The sequence below is a fragment of the Schistocerca cancellata genome, chromosome 12, assembly GCF_023864275.1.
Source record: "Schistocerca cancellata isolate TAMUIC-IGC-003103 chromosome 12, iqSchCanc2.1, whole genome shotgun sequence".
Taxonomy (NCBI): Eukaryota; Metazoa; Arthropoda; class Insecta; order Orthoptera; family Acrididae; genus Schistocerca; species Schistocerca cancellata.
The window spans coordinates 45,896,087-45,922,654 of NC_064637.1; the positions used below are offsets into that span (position 1 = coordinate 45,896,087).

The 26,568-nt window shown below is 41.9% G+C and overlaps 1 protein-coding gene across 1 annotated transcript in view; it reads left to right on the forward strand.

Moving 5' to 3' along the window:
* The window catches only part of LOC126109631 (dnaJ homolog subfamily C member 9), a 48,436-nt gene that overhangs the window by 10,778 nt on the left and 11,090 nt on the right, over positions 1–26,568 (forward strand). The window contains exon 4 of the mRNA XM_049914677.1: positions 25,923–26,134. Within this exon, the coding sequence (XP_049770634.1) occupies positions 25,923–26,134 (212 nt within the window). The remainder of the gene's footprint in view (positions 1–25,922; positions 26,135–26,568) is intronic.

Below are 26,568 nucleotides of genomic sequence, written 5' to 3' on the forward strand. Positions count from 1 at the left end.
TCTTCGTTAACTTTATTAACTTGGTCAGGTATTTCTTCACATGCGGACTGTACTCTTGTTAAATTTAATTGAATAGCCTGTACGTTTTCATGTATTTCTTTTTGTACGGTTTGTGTTTGATTGTGTGTTTCTACTATTTCTGACAGTTCCTGTTCCTGTTTGTTTGTGAGATCTGACAATTTCTTTTCTAAGTCATTTGCCAATACATTGTATACACTATTGACGGTTTTGATGACTTTGTCTTCGATCTTTTGATCGATTTCATTGGTGAGTTTATTTAAGCGTTGATCGAAATGTCTGTGCATGTTTTCAAATTGCGTGTTTACACTTGAAAACTGCTGTTGGAACCCAATTTCCATGTTTGACAATTTTGTGTTTGTCATGTTGTGGCTGATTTCTAGATTCGCCAGTTTTGTGTTCGTTGTGTTGTGGCTGATTTCTAGATTCGACAGTTTTGTGTTCGTTGTGTTGTGGCTGATTTCTAGATTCGACAGTTTTGTGTTCGTTGTGTTGTGACTGATCTTTAAATCAGATAATTGCTCGCTCACGTTTGACATCAGACTATACAATGCCTCAAGCGTAACTGACGAAGCTTGTGTGTTTGTATTTATGCCATTATTTGTTGCCATTGTTTCTCTTCCACGGTCTGATTGAATCGAAACCGGGCTAGGTTCACTGGTTTCACGCGAAATATTTTCATCTGATCTGGTAATCGATGCTTCATCGACTGTGCACAAGGTTTCATTTGCAAGTGGTTCATTATTGTTAATCCCTGTGGAGTGCAACTGAATCGTATTTACTTCTACATTATGTTGTGCTGAAAAACTAATTGCGTCATCATTTACGTCACTATTGTCAGAATCGGTGACGTGTCCATGAACATTTGTCAAATTAAAGTTCTCCGATTCCATTGTGGAGATATTATTTTTATCTGTACTTTACTGTTAATCTAAATCTTTAAATTCTCTCGCAGTTGAATTAATAAAAATATCTCGCGATTGTTATTTGTTGCGCGTCGGAAATTTACAAGATGGCGCACTACGTCTTCTAATTCTGCGATTGTTGAACATAAAAAGTAATTATCAAAGTGTAATTGTGTGTTGCCACAAACACTACCAGGATTTTAATATGGAAAGGAAAAGGTTCTGCTTTAAGTGGAGCTAAGCCAAGGTGCAGCCACTGCATGCGTTTGCGCTTTCCTACCTTAATTCCGGCTGAGCTGCGTCACTCACGATTACGTTAGTTTTGTAAATCCTTGTCCTTGTTCCTTCTGGTTATTGTGCCATCCGTTTATACAGTTAACATTGTTTCACCTTATTCATCATTTTCCATGTGCGTCATGTAACAGAGAAACAGTAATTAGTACAAGTACATTTGTAGCACAACAATGAAGTACTTACTCTTTGTTCCACCAGCACTGTCCCTGTCAGCGGTCGCCAGTGTGGCGAAATAAATAAAAAAAAACATTTGAGTTTATTGTGTTTTTAACTTTATAATTTTAGAAAGGCTTTTTGACGGATCGTATTGACTGGCTTGAATGCGGACAAATACAGTGCTGCGTGAAATATGCCTGTAATATAATTTACCATTCCGATTAATTACATTTTGAATTCTACGTCATTGTTGATTTAATCAGAGTTCTCACCTTAGACGTAGAATTAGTCCTTCTGCCACAATATTAATTCATCAGTCGCCATCGAAGTTCTTCTCTTTGTTGACCGTGTGTATCTTCCTAAGTCGGCATCGGTTCACTTCACGAAGACGGTGGAAACCAAGGAATACAATGCTACATTGCTTTAAATAATTTTCGTAACACTTCGATACTTCTCACTAATTTTATTCACAAGACAATAAGACTTGCTCTGCTCGTCGCACAAACCATAATTACTAACTACATGGCTGCCTTTCTCACAGTCCAAAAATCACGTCCATCCTCCACGAGGCAACAATCGAAAGTGTCCCTTAGCTCCTTCTTGGAGTATGAAACAAAAGAGAATCCAATGTGAACTTTACAAAGATTATAATATACATGCCTCTCAATTTATCTTTGGCGCAGCTTTTAAGATATTGTATGTCTCTGCATAGGAATGTGTCATTACAAAGTCAATATTGAAGTCACCACAGATTATCAATTCACAATCCATTTTATTTACTTTATTTAGCAATGACTCCATTTTGTTTAAGAAAAGTTCAAAATTCCCGGACGGTGATCGGTAAACTGTAGCAATAACCAGGTTGAACTGAGTAATTTTTATAGCTGCAATTTCATAATCCTTTTCGACATTTGCCCTAGTTAAGTCAGGTAGTGTAATAAAATCTACATTATCCTTTGTGTAAATTGCTACCCCACCGTGTTTGCTGTTTTTCCTGCAGTAGTAAGCAGCCAAGACAAATTTGTTTATTTTCGTATTCTGGATTAATTCTGGGTTAAGCCAGTGCTCTGAAATGCATAACACTGAGATATCATTAAGTTCATGTGTTAATAGAACGTTAATTTCATCGATCTTATTACGCAGGATTGCTGTTTCACTTGCTGATATACATATTTTTGTGTGTTTACAGATATATCTGTGCCGTACTAAATTGTTCAGAAAAGCAGTAATTTCATCATCATTGTCAACAATTAGACCATCATAAACATAAATTTAATACGTTAATAATTTAATAATAAATAAATATGCTTGAAGTAGTAAATGAGTTTTGCTATTTGGGGAGAAAAAAAACTGATGATGGTCGAAGTAGAGAGGATGTAAAATGTAGACTGGCAATGGCAAGGAAAGCGATTCTGAAGAAGAGAAATTTGTTAACATTGAGTATAGATATAAGAATCAGGAAGTCTTTTCTAAAAGTATTTGTATGGAGTGTAGACATGTTTGGAAGTGAAACATGGACAATAAATAGTTTAGACAAGAAGAGAATAGAAGCTTTTGAAGTGTGGTGCTACAGAAGTATGCTGAAGATACATGGGTAGATCACATAACTAGAGGTATTTAATAGAATTGGAGAGAAGAGAAATTTGTGGTGCAACTTGACTAGAAGAAGGGATCGGTTGGTAGGGCATATTCTGAGGCATCAAGGGATCACCAATTTAGTATTGGAGGGCAACATGGGGGGTAAAAATTGTAGGAGGAGACCAAGAGATGAATACACTAAACTGATTCAGAAGGATGTAGGTTGCAGTAGGTACTGGGAGATGATGAACCTCGCACAGGATAGAGTAGCATGGAGAGCTGAATCAAACCAGTGTCTGGACTGAAGATCACAACAACAAACAAATTATTATGTAATGTCTTATTTTCCTTTTATTTTCAATAGAACCAGGATCTGCAGCATTGTTTTGACAACCTGCTTCATTTATGACTCCCATAAAACATTTGTCACAGCAGCGTGTTGCTTGTCTGAGTCTATGGAGACTCCGTTTCAGGACACTCAGTGTATTATTTCTGAAGCCTTTTGGTTGTTCCATACACACTTCATCCTGGAGTATTCCATTCAGAAAGGCCATCTTCACATCAAATTGTTTAAACACCATCTCCTTCGAAGGAAACTATCACTAGCAAAACTCGAATGGTGTCATAACATGCAGTGGAACTATGTGCGTCTTCATAATAAATTCCTGCTTGTTAAATATACCCTTTAGCAATTAGTCGGGCTTCGAAGTGAGTGCTTCCATCAGCTGCAACTTCTCGATGTAGAACCCAGCGATTTTGAAATGCCTTGGCATTGTGAGATGTTCAACTAACACCCACATATTGTTTCTCTTTACTGCTTCTATTTCTTCATTAATAGTTTGTATCCGTTTTTCCTTTTCAATGGACTGCAATATGTCAAAAAAACAGTTCGTATCTATTTGCCAGCACTAACTTTTGTCAGCATCAAGAGATCACTGCTTTCTATCCAGGCTCGTTTTCTTTGTTGCCTTCTGTTCTCCAGTTTCTTCATCAGAAAATTCAGAGGCTGTTAATTATATATTATTGTCATCTGAGAATTGACTTCCTCCAGAATACTTTGGCAGACTACCGAGGAATGTCAAATTTAATATAATCACTAAGCAAATTGCAAACTATTTCTGACTTAAATTTTACACCTTCACTCAAGACCACTTTCTTTTTGGAATGATCCAGACTCTTAATCCATCTTTATTGGCATACCCAACAAGTTGAACAAAAACAACCTTTTCATTAACCTTTCGATGAAAATTTTAGTTTGTATGAACATAGCAACCTGTACCAAAAACTCTGCTGTGATCAAGTTTTCCAGCTTGAACCATAGCTCATAAGGAAATTTGACCGGAGCTGCAGACCTTCCAGAATGATTTAAAATATAGACTGCTCTACTGCAATCTTCTGCGCATAATCCTGTTTGTAGTTTCCTTGCATCCAGCATAAAATTTGCTGATTCAAAAATTGTTCTATTTTTCATGTTTGGTCACATCATTTTCTTCAGGAGCATAGATAGGGTGGAGGAATAAGTAATTCTGTTCTTTTATCCATGAGCTGTTCTCTAGCTCTGTTGTTGTTAAATTCTTTACCTCCATCTCATCTAAACTGTTTAAACCCCCAGGGAGCTCTCGCACCTTTCGTCTGTGTGTGTGTGTGTGTGTGTGTGTGTGTGTGTGTGTGTGTGTGTGACGCACACAGGGCCTCAAGCTGTTACAACCCATTCTTCCTTTCCTGTGCCCCTTCCTCCCTTCTTCACTCCTCCCCTACTGCCTCCTCCTTCCCTTCTCTTGATGTTTCTACTTATCCACCTAGTCTGTCCCTTCACACCAGGGGACTCGCCACTCTTTGGTGGGTTTGTGCTTGGCCACCATGGGTCCCCAGCCTTTGCAGCATCTTTACCTTTCTGTGCTGCATGTCTATCATCTTGCTATTCTTTTTCTCCTCCCTTGGGAAACATGTGTGGGGTGATATTGGGAATGTTCCGCATTGTCTGTTGCTGACATATGAACAGTCTCACCACTGTTTTTCATTTCCTTTTCCTTTCTTTGCTTCCTTCTCACATTCCTCCGCTTCGGAGTTTGAGGTTCCTCTTTTTCTTCTTCCTCCCTGTGCCCACCTGAAGGCAGGCCCGTGCGGCTGACACACAACAGGTGACTGAGTAACACGTTATTCCCAGCCCCAGGTAGACAGGTAGGGTTTGCACGTACCCCCTGGTACAGGCCGGGCCCAGGGAGGGGTGATTGCCTGAGCTGCTACCGTCCCAAATTGCCGATTGGTCCCTCGGTCAGGTGTTTGGGAGATGTGACTTGAGGTGTGAACAGAACAACCATCACCTAAGGCAAGTTCGCCCCCTTGTCAAGGGTTTTGTCCAGAGCATCGTCCTCTTTGCTTTTGCCATTAACCCTATAACGGCCTGTATCCTGAAGGGCATCTCCAGCTCCCTTTTTGTTGGCAGATTTTGCCATGTGTTGCAGTTCTCTGTGGACTTAGCTCCTCTAGCAGTGTCTTCAGTGATGTCTTGATCACCTTTACTCCTGGAGCATCGGCAGTGGCTTTCGTTTTTCCACTGACAAAACTGCCTGTAAGACTTTCTGGTGGCACAATTGGTTTCTCCCACCATCTTTACGTCTTTGGTGTGTTGCTCTTCTGTTAATTGAAACCACGAAATTCCTAGGGCTCATGCTCAATAGGAAACTCTCGGTCTTCCCATGTGTCTTATCTGTCAGCCTGCTGTACGTGGTCCCTCAATGTCCTACATGGCCTCAGTGGTACTTCCTGGGGTGCCGATCGAACCTCCCTTCTTCGCTTGTACCAGTCCCTTGTCCGTTCGAAATGAGACTATGGGTGCTTTGTTTATGTGTCTGTACATCCATTCCTCTTATGCCATCTCAGCACTATCCACCATCGCGGCATCTGTTTGGCCACTGGTGCCTTTTACACTAGCCTGGTTGAGTCTTTATGCTGAAGTTGAACTGACACCGTCCTGCTGCCATGACTTTCTCCTCAGCAGGTATGCATGCCGTTTGTCTACCTTGCGTGGCCACCCATCCTGTCAGTAATTCCTTTAATCACCAGTATGGGGCGTGTGTCTCTTCTGTTACCTCCCGGAGTCTGCTTTCGGCACTTGCTCTGGTGGCTTAACTTCGCATTACCTCCAACTTTCTTGGTGGGTGTGAACCCTTCACCACTTTGGCTTCGTGAAGTGGCCCATGTTAACCTTGACCTTCATTTGCTTCCTAAGGACACTACTTCAGCCTTACTCTATAGCGTCAAGTTTCACGACCTTCGTGTGGAATTTCGCGATAGTACCTTTGTGTACACTGGTGACACTCGGGCTGACCATGGTAACAGGTGTGCCGGTGTCATTGGCACCCACGTCTTTCAATATCAGCTTCAAGCACACTGCTCAGTATTTACAGCTGAGCTCTTCACCTGTATCAAGCCATGGAGTATATCCGGCGACTCAGACTTTTCAATTGTGTCCTCTGCTCACTCTCTATGCCCTTCACCTTCAAAGTCTGTGTGCTGTATTCCCCCCCTCTCTTAGTGCAACTTGTTTCCCAAGGGAGGAGAAAAAGAATAGCGAGATGATAGACAGGAAAACTGTCACTTGCTCACTCTTGGTCGAGCCACTGTGATGTTTGTCGGTTCCTGGTCATGTCGGTCTGCCAGGAGACAAGGCTGCTGCCAAGGCTGCAGTCCTCGTACAGCCCACTAGTTCCTATATTCCCTCCGATGATCTCTGTGTTGCCGTCTGTCAGGAGGTGGTGTCCCTTTGCCGTCACCATTGGTCCTCCCTTCAAGGGAATAAACTCCAGATTATTAAGCATCTCCCAACGGCTTGGACGACCGTCTGTAGATGCTCCCGCTGGCAGGTCGTTATTTTAACTAGGTTGCATATTGGGCACTGCCTTTTTAGCCATCGTCATTTGATAAGTGACGGTCCCCCACCACTTTGTACACTTTGTGCCCAAGTTTTAACTGTCCATCACTTCCTGCTGGAATGCCCATTTTTAACTGTTTCTGCTTGGGTTTGCCATCTGAGTTATCGGCCATTTTAGCAAATGACGCACGGCCTGTCGACCGTGTTTTACTTTTGATCCATCAAAGCAGTATGGTAGTTTTGGACCTTCGTTCGGTATGGTGTCTTTTGTAGTCCTATCTCCACATCCCTGTTTTTAGCTGTCTTCTCTTATGTCAATCGGGACTGATGTATAGTCGTTTCTTAACTCCTCTTTGTCTTCATGTTCTGTAGTTTTGACTTGGGCGCATATGACCCCAGTTGTTTTTGCGCCCTAAAACGGAACAAAAAAAAAAACAGACAAGTGTGGTTTCCTGTATTCCTTGCAGTTTTATTTTGATTGCTTTTTCTTTTTCATCTGTACATTTTGGCATTTTTGGCCCCCTTTTGGGTTTGATGTCCACTTCTAAATTTTCTGTCATGTGAGTCATTTGGGGGAGAAGTCCCACTTTACCCTCTGTGGTGTGGATGCCTCTCGCCCCTTCCTTCCCCCGTTTCTTTCTCACCATAGTTCCCTGCCCCTCTGCCCCCACCAGGTCACCAGCAACATGGATCACATATCAGATACCTGAGCTATTCCCTCCCCATGTGTGCCTAGGAGTGGCTCCTTGCCATTGTGGAGTGTTGGAACTCCCGGCAGTGGCCACTGTGCCAAATGGCCCTTGCTGTGGCCGGGTGGTGCCCATGAGGAGAAGTGCCTGATCAGAGTGTGGTTTCAGGACGAGTGCTTTGCATACGAAACATATAAAGCTCCATATGTCTCAACCTGCGAGGAGAACGAGGCTCCTCAGTATGCTGTGGAACACTTTCCCCGTCACCTGATCTGCACTAGGATGGACGGGGACACGTTCACTGCTACAAAGCTGTTATTTTTTGTGGAAAATATCAGAGGAAAGTTTGGCAAAGTGGAGTCTCTCTGTAAGATGCATTGGGTTCACTGTCACCCAATCTGCAGTCCTTCATGCTTGTACTCATCTCAGCCATCAAACTGATGAGGAACTCGAGCCAGTCTGGAACAATGGGGGCATTCATTTTGTTCGCCATGTGCAGAAAGGTCATAACAATTGCACTGATAACGTTGCTTTTATTCTGGCTTTTGAGGGGTTCCCTTCCCGGAGGAGGTCAAGGTTATGTGCTTTGTCTCGCACCTGTGAGGTGCTTATTGTGCTTGTTTCAGGCACATCTTACCAATGTATGGTGGACCTCTGTGGTGAATGTGGGCACCCATTCCTTGAGGGGTGCCCCTGTGTTCTGCCACCTGTGTGTGTTGTCACGACCGTCACTTACCAAGCTCACCAGATTGCCCAGTTTATAAGAAAGAAAAGAAGATACAGGGGTATAAGTCGCTTGATCCCTTGTATTACAGTGAGGCTTGTTAGACATATGACATCTTCATCCTGTGTTGGTGACTTCTACTTTACCCTCTGTTACATCCTTTCCCCATCCACCTTTTTCCTTACCCCAGACACATCCACCTCTCCTCTCCCCCTCCCTTGTGGTTCCCACACTTCCTCTCTAGGTGCTGCTTCTCCCCAGCTGAAGAAGTGTTCCCCTTCTTCGGCACCCACTGGTGATAGAGCTCCCTCGCTGGACCCCTCCCCTTAGTGTTTTATCAGGCAGGGGACCTGCTAGCATAGCTCGACCGTGGGACACAGTCTGCACCCCGAGGTTGCCTGCTCCCTCCTGACAGGCCACCTACATCTGCTGTGCTAACTGTCCCCTCGCATCCTCCTTAGGAATTTTAATGTCCATCACCCTTTGTGGGGGCTCATCATTGACCAATCTTGTGGATCACGACCTGTGCCTTCATAATGATGGTTCTCATACTCATTCTAGTGTTCTATGTGGCACTTCTCCTGTCATTGATCTTTTGCTCTCTTCCCCTTCCTTCCTTCCTTCCTTACACTGGTCGTCACAAAATGACTTCTGTGATAGTGACTAGGTCCCCTTCAGTCTCTCTTCCCCTTCCCACATCCTGCTGACCAGTTTACCTCACTGGGCTTTCCATCATGCTGGTTGGCCTCTGTGTACCTCAGAGGTCGTGTTTCAACCTTGTTTGTCAGGTTGTATTTATGAAGCTGTCCAGTAAGATAATCTGCACTGTTGGCATTACCATTCCCTGCTCGACAAGTCCCATTCACTGTCGGCCAGTTCCATGCTGCAACACAGCCATTGCCACCACTATCCGTGATCATTGTCGCATCTTGCAACATCTTGAGTGGCACCAGTCCTCTACCACTCTTATTACCTCTAAACATCTTTCTGCCAAAGCCTATTATTTAATCAGACAGAGCAAACAGGTGTGTTGGGAATGTTTTGTCTCCTCTGTGGGTTCTTCTATCCCTTTGTCACGGGTGTGGCTGCACCCTCCAAGGTTGTCAGCGGCAGTCTTCCATTCCGGGCCTAGCCCTTCCAGGTGGTCTTTGTACAGATCCATCAGTTCTTGTGGAACATCTCGCGGCCCATTTTGTGACTGCATCGGCGTGAGCCTCATATCCATCTGCCTTTCTCCTCCAGCAGTGGACTGAAGCTTCCTGCTTATATTGTACCCCTTGTCAGGTGGATCCTACAGTGAAACTTTTACTGAGTGGGAGGTTCTTCTGGCCCTCTGTTCTTCCCAGAATTCAGCTCCTGTCCCTGATTACATCCATAACCAATTGTTTCAATGCCTCAATCACCCTCAATGCTGATATTTCCTCCAGGTGTTTAATTGTATTTGGCCCCAAGACATTTTCCCCCTCAACAGAGGAACAATATTGTTGTTCCTGCCCTTAAGCCTAGCAAGGAACTGTCATCCCTCGATAGTTACTGGCCCGTCAGCCTGATCATTGTTCCCTGTAAGTTACTAGAACAGATGTTGGCTCAATTGGGTCCTTGAATCTCAGGGACCTTTTTTCTCCTTACCAGTGCAGCTTTCGGGATGCGTGGTCTCTTAATCATTTGCTTCGATTGGAAACTGCAGTCTGGCAGGCCTTTTCTCAACACCGCTATCTTGTCGCAGTTTTTTTGGTGTTCGTGAGGCTTAAGACTCAGCTTGGCACTATCACATCCTCCTTACACTCCATGAATGGGGTCTTTGGGACTCGCTCCAGATTTTTATTCGCTTGTTCCTATCTCACAGGTAGCTCCCACCTGGTGGCCTCTGCAGAACAGCAGCTCCAGAGTGCCATCCAGTGCGATGTGGACACTCTAGCACGGTTTTCAGTTCTCTCACATTAAGTCAAGGTTGGTGCTTTCCTATTGCTGTACTATGGTCCATCCTGATCTGGAACTCACCAGTGCCTGACACCTGACCGCCGTCCCCCAGTTCCATTTCTTAGATTTTCTTTTTGACAACAAACTTACTGGCTTGCCCCATACCCGTCACCTGGAGATTTGCTGTTTGTGTAAACTCAATGTTGTTCACTTCCTTGGCCGCACCTTGTGGGGTGGCGATGGTTCAACATGTCTCCACCTTTATTGGGCATTACTTCTGTCTTGTCTGGACTATGGTTATCAAATTTATGGATTAGCTGCCCTTTCCACAATGCTCCTCTTGGACCCAGTTCACCATTGTGGTATCTGTTGCCCTTCACATTTGTCCTGTCGGTAGTCTTTTGATTGCTGCTGGGATCCCTCCACTTTCGATTCAGTGGTCCCAGCTTCTAGTTTCCGATGCCATCACCATCAGCTTTCCTCCTGCTCACCCCTCCCATTTCCATCTTCCCTCCTTGTCCTTATCGCCACATCCTCTCCTGATCAGTCTCCCTCGGTTAGTTCTTTGGCAGTGGATTTGGATGGATCTCTTCTGCGGTCCAAAAGCCTCTGTTGCTCTAATAGTGTTCTGTTGCTTGTTCTGATAGGACTTCCAGGATGCCATTGTTTTTTACACCAATAGCTCTAAACCTGTTGATCATGTGAGATATGTCTTCTGTTGGCATGGATCACTGTCTCTTGCCTGTCATGTGGGATGTTCACTGGAGAATTGATAGCCATTTATTGGGTCCTGTCTCATTAATCTGCCATCCTTCACCTGAGTTTTGTTACGTGTGAGCTCAATGAGTGGCCTTCAAGCTGTTGCTTGCCGTTCTTCCCGCCATCCCTTGGTGTCTGCTATCCATGACCTTCTCCCTGATGTTAGTGATGCTGCGTATTCGGTCAACTTCCTTTGGGTTCCAGGCCACGTAAGTATCCCAGATAATGAACTTGCTGATCATCTGACTGAGGGGTTGGTACCCCCAATTCTCTGTGATCCTCCGGGCGGCGGATTTGCGGCTTTATGTCAAATCCCCTTTTTGTTAAACCGTGGACTGGCTGTTGAGAGTCTACCCCCGTGTATAATAAACTTTGCACCATCAAAGAGATTCCCACCATATGGTTGTCTTCCCTCTGCCTTTCCTGACAGAAATCTGCCGTCCTCAATCGGCTACACTAGGTTGACCCATGGTTCTTACTCAGCAATGAGCTGCTGCTATGCTCTTGCACGGAGCTAGCTTCCCTCACTGTTGTTGTTGTGGTCTTCAATCCTGAGACTGGTTTGATGCAGCTCTCCATGCTACCCTATCCTGTGCAAGCTTCTTCATCTCCCAGTACTTACTGCAACCCACATCCTTCTGAATCTGCTTAGTGTATTCATCTCCTGGTCTCCCTCTACGATTTTTGCCCTCCAAAGCTAAATTTGTGATCCCTTGATGCCTCAGAACATGTCCTACTAACCGGTCCCTTCTTTTTGTCAAGCTATGCCACAAACTCCTCCCCAATTCTATTCAATACATCATCATCAGTTATGTGATATACCCATCTAATCTTCAGCGTTCTTCTGTAGCACCACATTTCGAAAGCTTCTATTCTCTTCTTGTCCAAACTATTTATCGTCCATGTTTCACTTCCATACATGGCTACACTCCATACAAATACTTTCAGAAACAACTTCCTGACCCTTAAATCTATACTCGATGCTAACAAATGTCTCTTCTTCAGAAACACTTTCCTTGCCATTGTCAGTCTACATTTTATATCCTCTCTACTTTGACCTTCGTCAGTTATTTTGCTCCCCACATAGCAAAACTCATTTACTACTTTAAGCGTCTCATTTTTCTAATCTAATACCCTCAGCATCACCTGACTTAATTCGACTACATTCCATTATCCTCGTTTTGCTTTTGTTGATGTTCATCTTATATCCTCCTTTCAAGACACTGTCCATTCCGTTCAACTGCTCTTCCAAGTCCTTTGCTGTTTCTGATAGAATTACAATGTCATCAGGGAACCTCAAAGTTTTAAGTTTTTATTTCTTCTCCATGGATTTTAATACCTACTCCTTTTTTTTTTTTTTTTTTTTTTTTTTTTTTTTTTTTTTTAACTGCTCGTTCAGTATACAGATCGAATAACATCTGGGAGAAGCTACAACCCTATCCCACTCCCTTCCCAACCACTGCTTCCCTTTCATGCCCCTCAACTCTTATAACTGCCCTCTGGTTTCTGTACAAATTGTAAATAGCCTTTCGCTCCCTGTATTTAACCCCTGCCACCTTTAGAATTTGAAAGAGAATATTCCAGTCTACATTGTCAAAAGCATTTCTCTAAGTCTACAAATGCTAGAAACGTAGGTTTGCCTTTCCTTAATCTTTCTTCTAAGATAAGTCGTAAGGTCAGTATTACCTCACGTGTTCCAATATTTCTATGGAATCCAAACTGATCTTCGCCGAGGTCAGCTTCTACCAGTTTTTCCATTCATCTGTAAAGAATTCGCATTAGTATTCTACATCTACATCTACATTTATACTCCGCAAGCCACCCAAAGGTGTGTGGCGGAGGGCACTTTACGTGCCACTGTCATTACCTCCCTTTCCTGTTCCAGTCGCGTATGGTTTGCGGGAAGAACGACTGTCTGAAAGCCTCTGTGCGCACTCTAATCTCTCTAATTTTAGATTCGTGATCTCCTCGGGAGGTATAAGTAGGGGGAAGCAATATATTCGATACCTCATCCAGAAACGCACCCTCTCGAAACCTGGCGAGCAAGCTACACCGCGATGCAGAGCGCCTCTCTTGCAGAGTCTGCCACTTGAGTTTGTTAAACATCTCCGTAACGCTATCACTGTTACCAAATAACCCTGTGACGAAACGCGCCGCTCTTCTTTGGATCTTCTCTATCTCCTCCGTCAACCCGATCTGGTACGGATCCCACACTGATGAGCAATACTCAAGTGTAGGTGGAACGAGTGTTTTGTAAGCCACCTCCTTTTTTTTATTCCGATTTTGGCCGTCTAGGGACCGCGTTAAACAACTATTTTTCAATGTACATTTCTCCTATTGCGCTCCTCCTCTTTTCTCTTCTGCCAATATGTCTTCATCCTCTCTCTGTGCTGCTCCCTTCGGTCTTCTGTCCACACTGTTCCTCCAGTTCTTCTCTTCTTCACTTCAAATCCTTCAAAATGTTGAATTTTGTCTCTCATTAAATCTCTGTTGGTTATATTATCTTCTCCTATACCCATCTCCTCTAAGTCTGCTTTGACTTCTTTGAACCAGGTAATTTGGGTTCTGGGGTTCTTGTCAAAAAACATGAATATTTTCTTTGTCAGCCTTTCATCATTCATTCTTTCCACATGGGCGTAAAAGCTTACTCTTCTCTTCCTCATAGTATCTCCCTCTTTCTGAATTTTGTCATACACTTCTCTATTACTTCTAAGCTTCCAAGTCCCATTCTCAAACCTCGGCCCAAGAACTCTTCTAATGATTTTTCGCTCCTTTTTTGCTATAGCTTCCATTTCCTTGTTAGTGTTCATTGCTAAACATTCAGATGCATACAGACACTCTGGCTTAATCACAGTGTTGTAGTGCCTTATTTTTGCGTTAATTGATACTGACTTCTTGTTGTACACATTCTTTGTTAGCTGGAATGCCATTTCCATTTTTCTTGTCCTTGTTTTATTTCCTTCTTTATCTGAAGCATTGGACTGGATGATTTCCCCTAAATATTTGAAATTAGAAACCTTCTTTATCTGGCCATACTTTGTAATCATATTGTTCGGTGCCTCTTTTACATTGGTTAGGTACTCTGTCTTTTCAAAGGAGATTTTCAGTCCTGCTTTTTCTGCTGTTTGATTCAGAATATTGATCTGTTTGACTGCTTCTTCCAAACTTCCTGCCAGAATTGCTAAGTCATCAGCAAAAGCGAGTCAATCTACTTCTAATCCATCCCTTATTCTTCCTAATCTGATTTTTTGTATTCCTTCTTCAGTCGTTTTCTTCCTCCACTCTCTAATAACTTTTTCTAACACACAGTTGAATAGGGTAGGTGACAACCCATCTCCTTGTCTTAATCCTGTTCTGATTTTGAATGGTCTTGATACCTCACCACGGAACTTTACTTTTGCATAGGTATCCGTAAGTGTTTCTTTGACGATTGCGACTGTTTTCTTGTCTGCTCCAAACTCCCTAAGGATGTTAACCAAGGTTGTTCTGTCAACGGAGTCGTACGCCTTCTTGAAGTCAACAAACATGATAAAGATGTCTTTTCCTCTTAATCGTCTATATTTAATAATTAACTTCAAGTTTAAAATTTGCTCCACACAAGATCTTCCCTTCCTAAAGCCTGCTTGGTATTCACCAATTTCTTGATAAAGTTGTTTCTCCAATCTGTTTTGTAGGGCCTTAGATAGAATTTTATACGTTACCGGAAGTAAAGATATCCCTCTGTAGTTATTTGCATCGGTTTTATCCCCTTTCTTGAAGATGGGGTGGATTAATGCAGTTTTCCATTCTTCCGGTATACGTTCCCTTCTCCAAATCTCATTGATTATTCCCAGTAGTTTTTCTTGAGTTGTATTATCCACACTTTTCCACATTTCTGCAATTATCATGTCTTCCCCTGGTGCTGTATTGTTCTTAAGGTTTTTAATGATTTCTCTGATTTCTATGAGGCATGGGGGTTCAGAATTATTGTTTACTGTGTTTGGGGTGTTGGCTCGTAATTTTTCAATAGGTTCCTGACAGTTGAGGAGTTGTTCAAAATATTTTGCTAATATTTCACAATTTTCTTCATTATTCATTGCCAGTTTTCCACTGGTATCTTTAAAACACAGATTTGGTGCTACATATTTTTGTAGTTTCTGTCTGAATGTGCTGCAAAAGGATCTGTTATTGTTTCTCTTAAAATCTTTATCCATTTGTATAAGTTGGTTCTTTTCAAATAGTCTTTTTACTGATCTAATGAGTTTTGCTGTAGAAGATCTTTGCTGTTTGAACTCCAGGTAGTCCTTATCACTTTTGGTTGAGTGCCATTTCTTCCATGCCTTCATCCTTTGTTCTATTGCTTCCTCACATGTCTCATCCCACCATTTGTGTTTCTTTCTCTTTTTCATTTTTGCGACTTCTTGAGCAGATCTTATCATTCCTTCTTTTATATCTTCCCATTTATCCGAACATATAACTATGTTTTGACAGAATTCTTCTCTTTTCTCTTTCAAGATGTTTGCGTCTATCTTTTGAGTTTTCCTGTTTTGTATTTGTTTCTTTCTTTGTGGTATGAAATTTAATTTGATTGTTGATAAGTAGTGGTCAGTTACAATGTTTGCCCCTTTCCGAACTCTCACATTCATTATTTCTTTTTGATTATAGTGTGTGATGGCTATGTGATCTATCTGGAACTCTCCAGTACTTGTGTTTGGTGATTTCCATGTTTTCTGTTTCTTAGGAGGTTTTTTGAAATTTGTTGACATTAATTTTAAGTTATGACCCTTGCATAGTTCTATTAATCTTTCTCCATTTCTGTTTGTCCTTTTGTGAGCCGGGTAGTTTCCTACTGTTTTTTTGTATTTTTTTCTTGACCTATTTGTGCATTGAAGTCCCCAAACAGTATTTTCACATTTGATGTTGGGATTTTAGAAAGTTCGTGGTCTAGAGATTCCCAATATGTATCTACTTTCTGAGGGTTTTTCTTATTGTCATTGTTGATGGGTGCATGGCAATTAATAAGTGTACAGGTTTTATTTAGGGCACTAAATGTGAGAAAAGACAAGCGTTCATTAGGTGACTGGAAGTCGGTTATTGAGTTTACCCAGTTAGATTTCACGATGAAGCCTGTTCCAAGGTGGGGAAGGCCTCTTCCACATGGGTTCCAGCCTTTCTTTCCTTTAAATATCCTGTATCCTTCATAATCCATTAAATCTTCATCCGTAAATCTGGTTTCCTGCAGTGCACATATTTGGATTTTATATACCTTCAAGACTTTGGTGATCTGCTTCAGTTTTCCCGGCTTCAAGAGCGAGTTGATATTTAGGGTTCCAAAGAAATGTACGTTGTTTTTCTTCAGTTTAGAGGATTTTGAATTTCTTGAACGACATGGTGCTTCAGGCTCTCCATAATCCTTAGGCCTGATTGCGCTGCTGTTAGCGGCGGAGGATTGGTTACCTCCTGGAGTAGTTCTATCTAGAGAAATTGACATCATGCATAGTTGTTTGAAATTCAGGGGGGAGATGGCTTTTTGGCCCATTCCGAGGTTAAAACTGGGATTGTAAGTTCCAGAGTGTGTGTTCAGCCGCTCCTAACATGGAGAACAGACACTGTTTGTAGCCGCTCCTCTAAGAGTTCAGACGCTACATTTCGTTAGTTTTTGGTCTGCCCTGGGTATTTGATTTCCCCAGTACCACCTATATCTAGGAGGCATTCCCCTATCCGCCACCTGGGGAGGCGCCCGATGGGGGTACTAACAACCCCACACGGGAAGCCACATCCTTTGTTGATGGACTACATTTTCTAAGGACTCTCCCAATGAATCTCAACCTGGTACCCGCTTTACCAACAATTAATTTTATATGATCATTCCACTTCAAATCGTTCTGCACGCATATTCCCAGATATTTTACAGATGTAACTGCTACCAGTGTTTGTTTCACTATCATATAATCATACAATAAAGGATCCTTCTTTCTATGTATTCGCAATACATTACATTTGTCTATGTTAAGGGTCAGTTGCCACTCCCTGCACCAAGTGCCTATCCGCTGCAGATCTTCCTGCATTTCGATACAATTTTCTAATGCTGCAACTTCTCTGTATACTACAGCATCATCCGCGAAAAGCCACATGGAACTTCCGACACTATCTACTAGGTCATTTATATATATTGTGAAAAGTAATGGTCCCATAACACTCCCCTGTGGCACGCCAGAGGTTACTTTAACGTCTGTAGACGTCTCTCCATTGATAACAACATGCTGTGTTCTGTTTGCTAAAAACTCTTCAATCCAGCCACACAGCTGGTCTGATATTCCGTAGGCTCTTACTTTGTTTATCAGGCGACAGTGCGGAACTGTATCGAACGCCTTCCGGAAGTCAAGAAAAATAGCATCTACCTGGGAGCCTGTATCTAATATTTTCTGGGTCTCATGAACAAATAAAGCGAGTTGGGTCTCACACGATCGCTGTTTCCGGAATCCATGTTGATTCCTGCATAGTAGATTCTGAGTTTCCAAAAACGACGTGATACTCGAGCAAAAAACATGTTCTAAAATTCTAAAACAGATCGATGTCAGAGATATAGGTCTATAGTTCTGCGCATCTGCTCGACGACCCTTCTTGAAGACTGGGACTACCTGTGCTCTTTCCCAATCATATGGAACCTTCCATTCCTCTAGAGACTTGCGGTACACGACTGTTAGAAGGGGGGCAAGTTCTTTCGCATACTCTGTGTAGAATCAAATTGGTATCCTGTCAGGTCCAGTGGACTTTCCTCTGTTGAGTGATTTCAGTTGCTTTTTGCAGCTGTGACTTACTAAACTGACAGTTCGGTAATTTTCACATCTGTCAACGCCTGCTTTCTTTGGGATTGGAATTATTATATTCTTCTTGAAGTCTGATGGTATTTCGCCTGTCTCATACATCTTGCTCACCAGATGGTAGAGTTTTGTCAGGACTGGCTCTCCCAAGGCCATCAGTAGTTCTAATGGAATGTTGTCTACTCCCGGGGCCTTGTTTCCACTCAGGCCTTTCAGTGCTCTGTCAAACTCTTCACGCTGTATCGTATCTCCCATGTCATCTTCATCTACATCCTCTTCCATTTTCATAATATTGTCAAGTACATCGCCCTGGTATAGACCCTCTATATACTCCTTCCACTTTTCCGCTTTCCCTTCTTTGCTTAGAACTGGGTTTCCATCTGAGCTCTTGATATTCATACAAGTGGTTCTCTTTTCTCCAAAGGTCTCTTTAATTTTCCTGTAGGCAGTATCTATCTTACCCCTAGTGAGATAAGCCTCTACATCCTTTCATTTGTCCTCTAGCCATCCCTGCTTAGCCATTTCGCACTTCCTCCGATCTCATTTTTTGAGACGTTTGTATTCCTTTTTGCCTGCTTCATTTACTGCATTTTTTTATTTTCTCCTTCCCTCACAGTGATCCATACTTTGTTGGACTGCCTCCGCCTTTTGGCCCTTCACACTAAATATGCCCTCCCACCTTCTTTGTCTCTGGTGTTAGCGAACTATCCTCACGTCTGTCCTCAGTTTCCGTGAAGGTGGTTTGTACTCTGATAAGTCCTTGAATTTTTCTGTGGTGTTTAGGTCCCTCGGTAAGCTTGCCTACACACTGACCAGGTTCTCGCCGCCTGTGTCTGATCTTCTGTGCCGTTTTGTTTTACCCTTTCCTTGTGTGTTCTTCCACTGGTGTTGTCCCCATTGTATGGTGCTGTATTGTATGGGTGTCGGGACAGTTCGGCAGCAGTACTGGTGCCCCGTCACACGTAGTGTTTGTGTGGCACCCGTGCTCTCCTTGTTTCCAACCATCCCCTTCTGTTCTTTCCTCTTCCTGCTGCCCTGATGTCCCTTTTTCCCCTTTGTTTGCACATTATCCCTTGCCCTTGGCTCGATTGTGCTGTTTGCTTTGTTCCTCCCTTGATTACTGCCATCCTAGATCATACTGCCGCCAACAGTCTGTCCTCGCACGTGCCGAGTCTTTAATTGCAGCCACGCATTTCCCGTGTCGTGCCTCCAGCATGAGGCACTGGTTGTCTTAGTCATGTCAGATGACGTTATAGCCTCACCCCTTTGCACATGTGCTTTTCTAGTGAGCCAGTGCACATACTGGTGAGCCACGGCAGCAGCACATCAGGAACACACTGAGGTGATGAGCAACTGTCTTGATGAAATATTGTGCTGCTTTCACAACATTGACACGACACCCCTGAACAACTGAAGAAAGTAAACTATAGTTGAGACAGCATGAGAAAATCCCTGAGCTAGGAGTGCTGTTGTCAGCTTTCAGTTGCAAAGCACTTACGGCTGCAGGCGAGCCGATAGCCTTCTATAGGGCTGCAGAAACACTTAGACGTTGACGTAGAGACATTTACAGGATGCATGCGTGAACCTGCCGTGCCTGGCCCCATTACATTTGTCATGGAGCTTCTGACTCCATCTCGACTGTAGCCATATCAGGGGACTCCTACAGGCAGCCACATGAACGGGTGACAACTTAAAACTGTTGGTGTTGTTCTGTTGCGTAATTTAAAGTTCACCCCAAGTTGCTATCTTCATTCGCGTAGAAAATACTCTTGTAAAATCAGATGAATCATTTTGAAAGACATGGTACAGTGTGTCGGAATATAGAGGAATGAAAAAGAGCAGTTACAACGGAAAAGAAATGTGTGGACATATGTAGGTACATAGGCCTTAGTGGTAAAGCAATAAATGAGATAACATGTTAAGTATTTGATGGTATGCATGAAGCATAGCAAAAAAAAGTTTGAAAAAGGTTTGAAATTACGTTTAAAGTTTTCTGGAAGTCACAAAGTGCTCTAATTATCAAACATTGTATGAGTGTAGTTGGGATAACTTGCACTCAATTTTAAGCTAGAGTTAGTTTTTTATGCATATCAGTGTTTGACTTCATATCTTCTGAACTGAGTTGTACAGTGATATAATTTGCAAGTACAGTGGTATATATGAAGGGCAGTGAAATAAAAACTGAACACCCGCCACAATGGGACTGTGGAATGGTTCCATTCAAAAGTAATCACCACACATGTTGAAACAGTTATCCCATTGGGAGACATGGCAATCAGTACCCGTTTTGTAGAACATCCAGGTGCAAATGGATCGACAACCGCACCCACTATCGCACTGATGTATACACATACCTTTTTTCAGGTTGCCAACAGTGTGAAAATTGCAGAGTGAACGATCCGTGCTGTACAGAGGATGCGGCAGCAGTTTTGCATCCAAACTGCGTATGTGTAGCCTTCGTCTGATTGGCAGCGTGGGGGTGAACATTATCCTGCAGCCTAGACTACAGAGACCCTCGTAATGCTTGGTTTCTCAAATGTGTAACCACAGTCAATGTGCAATGCTATGAAGTCACTTTACAGAAACTGCGACATGCCATAAAGTCAAAACACCCAGGGATGTTGTCAGACAGAATAACCCTGTTGCACGATAATACCCACCCACTCCCAAACCCACACTGCCAATCAAACAAACGCTACAGTTCATCAGTTTAGTTGGGAAATGTTGCAACATCCTACATACACCCTTTATCATTCAATCCCAAAGAAAGCAGGTGTTGACAGATGTAAAAATTACCTACAAAATACTAACATGAATTCTTTACAGAAGGATGGAAAAACTGGTTGAAGCTGGCCTCGGGGAAGACCAGTTTGGATTCCATAGAAATGTTGGAACACGTGAGGCAATACTGACCCTACAACTTATCTTAGAAAATAGATTAAGGAAAGGCAAACCTACATTTCTAGCATTTGTAGACTTAGAGAAAGCTTTTGACAATGTTGACTGGAATACTCTCATTCAAATTCTCAAGGTGACAGGGGTAAAATACAGGGAGCGAAAGGCTATTTACAATTTGTACAGAAACCAGATGACAGTTATGAGTTGAGGGGCATGAAAGTGGTTGAGAAGGGAGTGAGACAGGGTTGTAGACTGTCCCCAATGCTATTCAATCTATATATTGAGCAAGCAGTGAAGGAAACAAAAGAAAACGTTGGAGTAGGAATTAAAATCCATGGAGAAGAAATAAAAACTTTGAGGTTTGCCAATGACATTGTAATCCTGTCAGAGACAGCAAAGGACTTGAAAGAGCAGCTGAATGGAATGGACAGGGTCCTGAAAGGAGGATATAATATGAACATCAACAAAAGCAAAATGAGAATAATGGAATGTAGTCAAATTAAATCGGGTGATGCTGCGGGAATTAGATTAGGAAATGAGACGCTTAAAGTAGCAAAGGAGTTTTGCTATTTGGGGAGCAAAATAACTGATGATGATGGTCGAAGTACAGGATATAAAATGTAGACTGGCAATGGCAAGGAAAGCGTTTCTGAAGAAGAGAAATTTGTTAACATCGAGTATAGATTTAAGTGTCAGGAAGTCGTTTCTGAAAGTATTTGAATGGAGTGTAGCCATGTATAGAAGGGAAACATGGACAATAAATAGTTTAGACATGAAGAGAATAGAAGCTTTCGAAATGTGGTGCTACAGATCAGATAGGTAGCTCACATAACTAGTGAGGTGGTACTGAATAGAATTGGAGAGAAGAGGAATTTGTACCGCAACTTGACTAGAAGAAAGGGCAAGGGAGTGCAAGAGTGGGTGCAGTTGTGGAGCTGTCAGCAGCTGACTGCATTCTATGAATTAGGAATTGTTCGTCTCGTGAATCTGTGATAAGTGTATTAACATGAGCTGTTATTACTTTTGAATGGAACCATTTCATGATCCCATCATGGCAGGGATTCAGTTTTCAATTGACTGCCCATTAAGGACCCCGTAAATGATCATTTTGTTAAACTTACCTAAGCTTGCCAAGTATTTGACCATGTAGAGTGCAATTTGACGTGTTTATCAAGCATAGTTCATGTTTGACAAATTTTGGTTGACACAAAGTTTGACAAGTTGGCAGATAATTGTGTCGATGTTTTGCCACATGTTAAGTAAAAAATTATTTTATTAAAATTTACCTCACTGTATTGTGAGCTTCCACTACTATGAAAACTGTGATAAAGTATAAATAGCACTGACATTTACCAAAATGGTAGCCTGAAGTGTTACGGACAAAATCAGTATTTTATGCAGACAAGTGGGGTGTATTGAAATAAAAGAAATTGGAGTTCTCTGGTTCTTCTGCAGATGATGAGAGCTATATGTTCCTATGTGGCAATTTAATGACCTGTCATTGGAGGACCAAGTAGAAGAGAATAAATTTTCACGTACTTGTTTTCTTAAATGTGAGGGTGAAGTAAGGCTAAACACGTTATTAAACATTTCACTGTCCAACCAAAGATAGTTGATGTAATCAGGTGCTGAGTGTAATATTCAGGGTGTATACGACCCGGGAGATCCGGGAAAAACCCGGGAATTTTTTCGTCCGGGAGAAAACCGGGGAAAACCCGGGAATTTTTTGGAATTCCGGGAACTTTTCCTTCTTTTAGTTACCAGTTAAATTTTTGTTATTTTGACTGGTAAGAACCAATACTCCAAAAAAGGGTATTACTGTATTCCATGTCTGCAGGATAATATTGCAGCAACAAAACATTAACAAGAGGAAGAAAAACGAAAATAAAACTTAAGTGGCAAAGGAATTGCGCCATATACAACAAAACACAGTGCTCATACAAGCGTCTGCCAACCAAAGTGTGTCAAAGGCTTTAGGAAGAATATGCAGTCCTTCCTAACAACAAATTGCCTCCGATGAGTGTGGCATGACAGCTGTTTACATTTGATTCATTTGAGCAGTTGCGGGCGGGCTCTTGCACATGCGCAGTTGTCGCCTATGGGTAGTACCTTCTCCCACTTCTGGCTACAGATGTGTGGCTGAGCGCCACTATCTAAATTGATCCGGTTCGGAAATATCGTAGATCCAGGGCTGATGCACGGAGCAGTCTGAGTTGTAGTGGGGAAGTGGGTAGTCTCCACATGACCTGTGTTTATGTTTAGTGATTTTGCTGTTTCCTCTTCGTTTATTGCTCTCACATTAAATGAACACAAAACAGATTTCTGTGGCCGGGAGCTACCAAATAAATTAAAATACATTTGCATAATTACCTTCCACCTTTCTGACAATCAAGCATTGATCACCTTGGAGAACAATGGTTATTTTTGTCGGTTTGCTAAAGAGATTGGGCTTTTATTAATATTTTGTGCTCAGGAAGTCAATTTATTTTAAATGAAGTGTTTAATCTCACACTGTTGGCTAGTTTCAACTATTCGCTGCATTTCAAGTGCACGTTTTCTGTCTTCTAGCTCGTATGACATTATGCCATAATAAAGAACCAAACATGAGATAATACAGTATTGGTACTCTTAGAAAATTTACATCTAAATCTGGACATATGATTGAGCACTTTAGGCCAAATTACGCATTTTAGTATGGTTCACGAAATTACGATGCTCCTGAAGTATCCTTTGATGTCTTGTTTCTTTTATGACATAATGCAAGATCGCACGTACGAGCATACGGGCTTCCTGCGTCATCGTAGCTGCGGTGACGCCTGTTATCTGGCGCTCTCTGGCAACTGCTGAAACGAACCAGTTTCTAACAGGTCACGGGAAAATATTGCAAATGATGGTTTGAAAAGTGTTACTTTCAAAGTAAATTTCCTTTTACGCAAGATGAACTATGTGCGAGAATGTACGATGAATTTCTTAAACCACAGAGCGTTTGACTCTCATGTAAAAATCAACTCCTTGAGGACGACCGTCTAGAATAATTTAGAGCCCAGAAGATCAGACATTTACGTCGTTATTAAAAATTTTACTGGAACGTTTGTGTCATGTATCTTAAAGTGTAACACGCGCAAAATGATCAGCATTATATGTGGAAGCTTAGCTTCTCTTGCAGCTTATTAATCTTAGAGACCAATATTATTTGTGAAAGCTTTGTTTTTCTTCTATCAAAACTATGTGTACTTATTTAAACCATTAACTTTTCTTTTTGTGTGTTCGCGCTACTTAAGAGGGATCTTGCTATTGGTTGACTACACTACGTGTCTTGCACTGTCATCAGCTGTCGAGATCACGTGACATGAGCTATGACTGGCTTTCAAAAGCGCGTCGCTGTCTCGATTTCATTGCTTCGGAAAGTAACATGCAGTGTTTGGTGGAATTCGGATTTATACCTCCGTAAAACGAAGAAATGCGGCGTACATGTTGCTGCACATCAAAGATCTTTCCAAAACGTGTCCCCCCACCCCCACCCCCCCGTCCCCCCTCCCCTCCCCCGCCGCCAGGTTTCCTTTTCTAAAGTGCCAGTAAATTCTACGTCTGTTTAGAAAACCATAAACATTCTAAGGATTGATAAGTTTTACAGTGCCGAGGAAAAGTATACTGTCACTTAACACGGAAGAAGTGTATTTTCATCCGGGAGAAAGTGTATTTTCAACTGGGAAAAAATCTGACAATTTTTTTTCCTTGTCCACGTATACACCCTGAATATTCCTATTAACGGGTTTTCAGTTGTATATTGCTCATTTTAATCCAGTGCCTTAAACACAGTGCAGAAGCAATTTTAGAATTGTGTCGTAACCATTCCTACTAGTGTCTGAATACAACCTACACGAGAAGTGTCAGCTTCAAAAGTAAGGTTAAATTGACAAGCTTTCTCAGTATGTGTACAGGCTTATTTGACACATCAGTTGCTAGATAAGAGCAAACTTCTCAGGAAAGTTTTCAGTTTTAGGACGACTTAATAAGTTTAAAGTTTCATTGTCTATTCAAAGGAAGTTGACATAATCAAAGTTCTGAGAGTCATATTCCTTTAGCATATTTTCATAGGTAAAGCTGTCATTTTAAGCTATTCCCTGGACTGGAGTCATCTTCTCCTCCTTTAAACACAGTGGTAAGGTCTGCATTTGTTGATGTTCTCACTACTCTCTAAATACTCAGACATGAAGCGCTTCTGCTTCAAAGTGAGGTTAAACTGACGAAATTGTTTGAACGTGTACAGGCTTGCTTGGCAAATCCATGGCTAGATAAGAGCGATTTTGTCAAACACGTTTGATTGTTTACAGGGACCTTTACATGTATACTGTCTGCAAACTATTGCAAATAGTTAGTAAGGAAGTAGTTAATTAAAGCATCACACCTGATACTGAAGTTCAAATGTATGAACAGCAAAACGATGCAATGATTTTATACCTTTTATTATTGTAGGAGGTGGGTGGGGGTGGGGTCAGTAAGAAAAAGTTCTGTAAATGTGAAAAATTAGGTGTAAAGTTTGTAGCAAAACACTCATTGTGAAAAACATATTGGGTGAATGTATTCAGAGTATTTGCACATGGTTTGTGATGCTATTTCAAGACACATACACTGTTCCTGACTGTAATACTTGTCTTCCAGTGTTAAACCTGTAACATAAAATTATACTTCTTAATGGCGGTATTATGACAGCATTTTAAGTTTTTTGCCCCCCCCCCCTCCCCCCAAACAGAGGGGCAACATGCAACTGATACTATGCACCATGAACAATTAACTGCATCATCTGTCTTAACGTAGTTAAGAGTAAGACAGCGGGATGAATGGTGTATGTTAGCTGTTTCTGTTGTCTGTGGTAGTATTGCCTCATGTTTTGTTTTTGCAGCAGTATACATTGTAACCTTTAGCAGTGTCTTCTGCAGAAATAAATAAAAAGGGCAGAAGAATTGCATTTAGTCCAAAACTAGAAACTTCGAAATAGAGTGCCTCAATGTATGTTCATATTGACTGTGAAAGTCTGCATTGTATTATAACACTTTTAATAGCCCAACAGAAAATATAGTTTAGTATTAAGCATATATCAAAACACATGCCCCCCTTTGTGTAAAATTGCTGCTTAGATATTTCAACTATCTTCGCTGGTCAAGAAACTTCATAGCGCATTTAGGCAGCATTTTCAACTTTTATTTTCATGTATTGCTTTATTTAAAAAAAAAAAAAAAAAAAAAAAATTGAAAAGTTGCCTGTTTAACACTAAGTGCTGATGCCACTTTAACAAAATTGCAGGCTCAGAAGAAGAGTTATCAGACTTGAAACGGGCCTATACTGATGGAAAAGGTGACATGGACTTCATCCTGGAATCTGTACCGTTTAGTAATACAGAAGAGGAGCCACGCCTTCGCTCATTGCTGCAGGGAATGATTGACAGTGGGGAAGTTCCCGCATTCCGTGCATTCACTCACGAAACTCCTCGCAAGCGAGAGCGGAGGAAGAGGAAGGTGAGTTCTAAATAACAGTAGGCTGAAAAATGAGGATCAGGAGACAATGGGGTGTATGCCAGTAGACCAATGACATCATTGACTAGGCAGAGTTAAAAGCATGGAGACTTTATTGGTGGATGTCTGACATCACAACACAAAAACAATATCAAAGCAAAAAATAGCAAACTAATGGGGTATGAGTATGAGTAGAGCTGTTTGCATGGTGTTCTTGTCATAGCCTTGAAAATTGGACTTCAGAGAGAAAGTATTGGTTTAATTAGTGATTTAAATATTCTTGATGAGTTCATTAGGCTTCACCATCTAGCACCAAGGCTGTCACCTAACCTAACTTAGACATAGTGCTAGAGTACAGATCAGTCTAACAGCACAACTACCATTAAAAAGAAGAAATAGTGCCAACAGTTAAATAATTTATCCAAGCACACCCACAA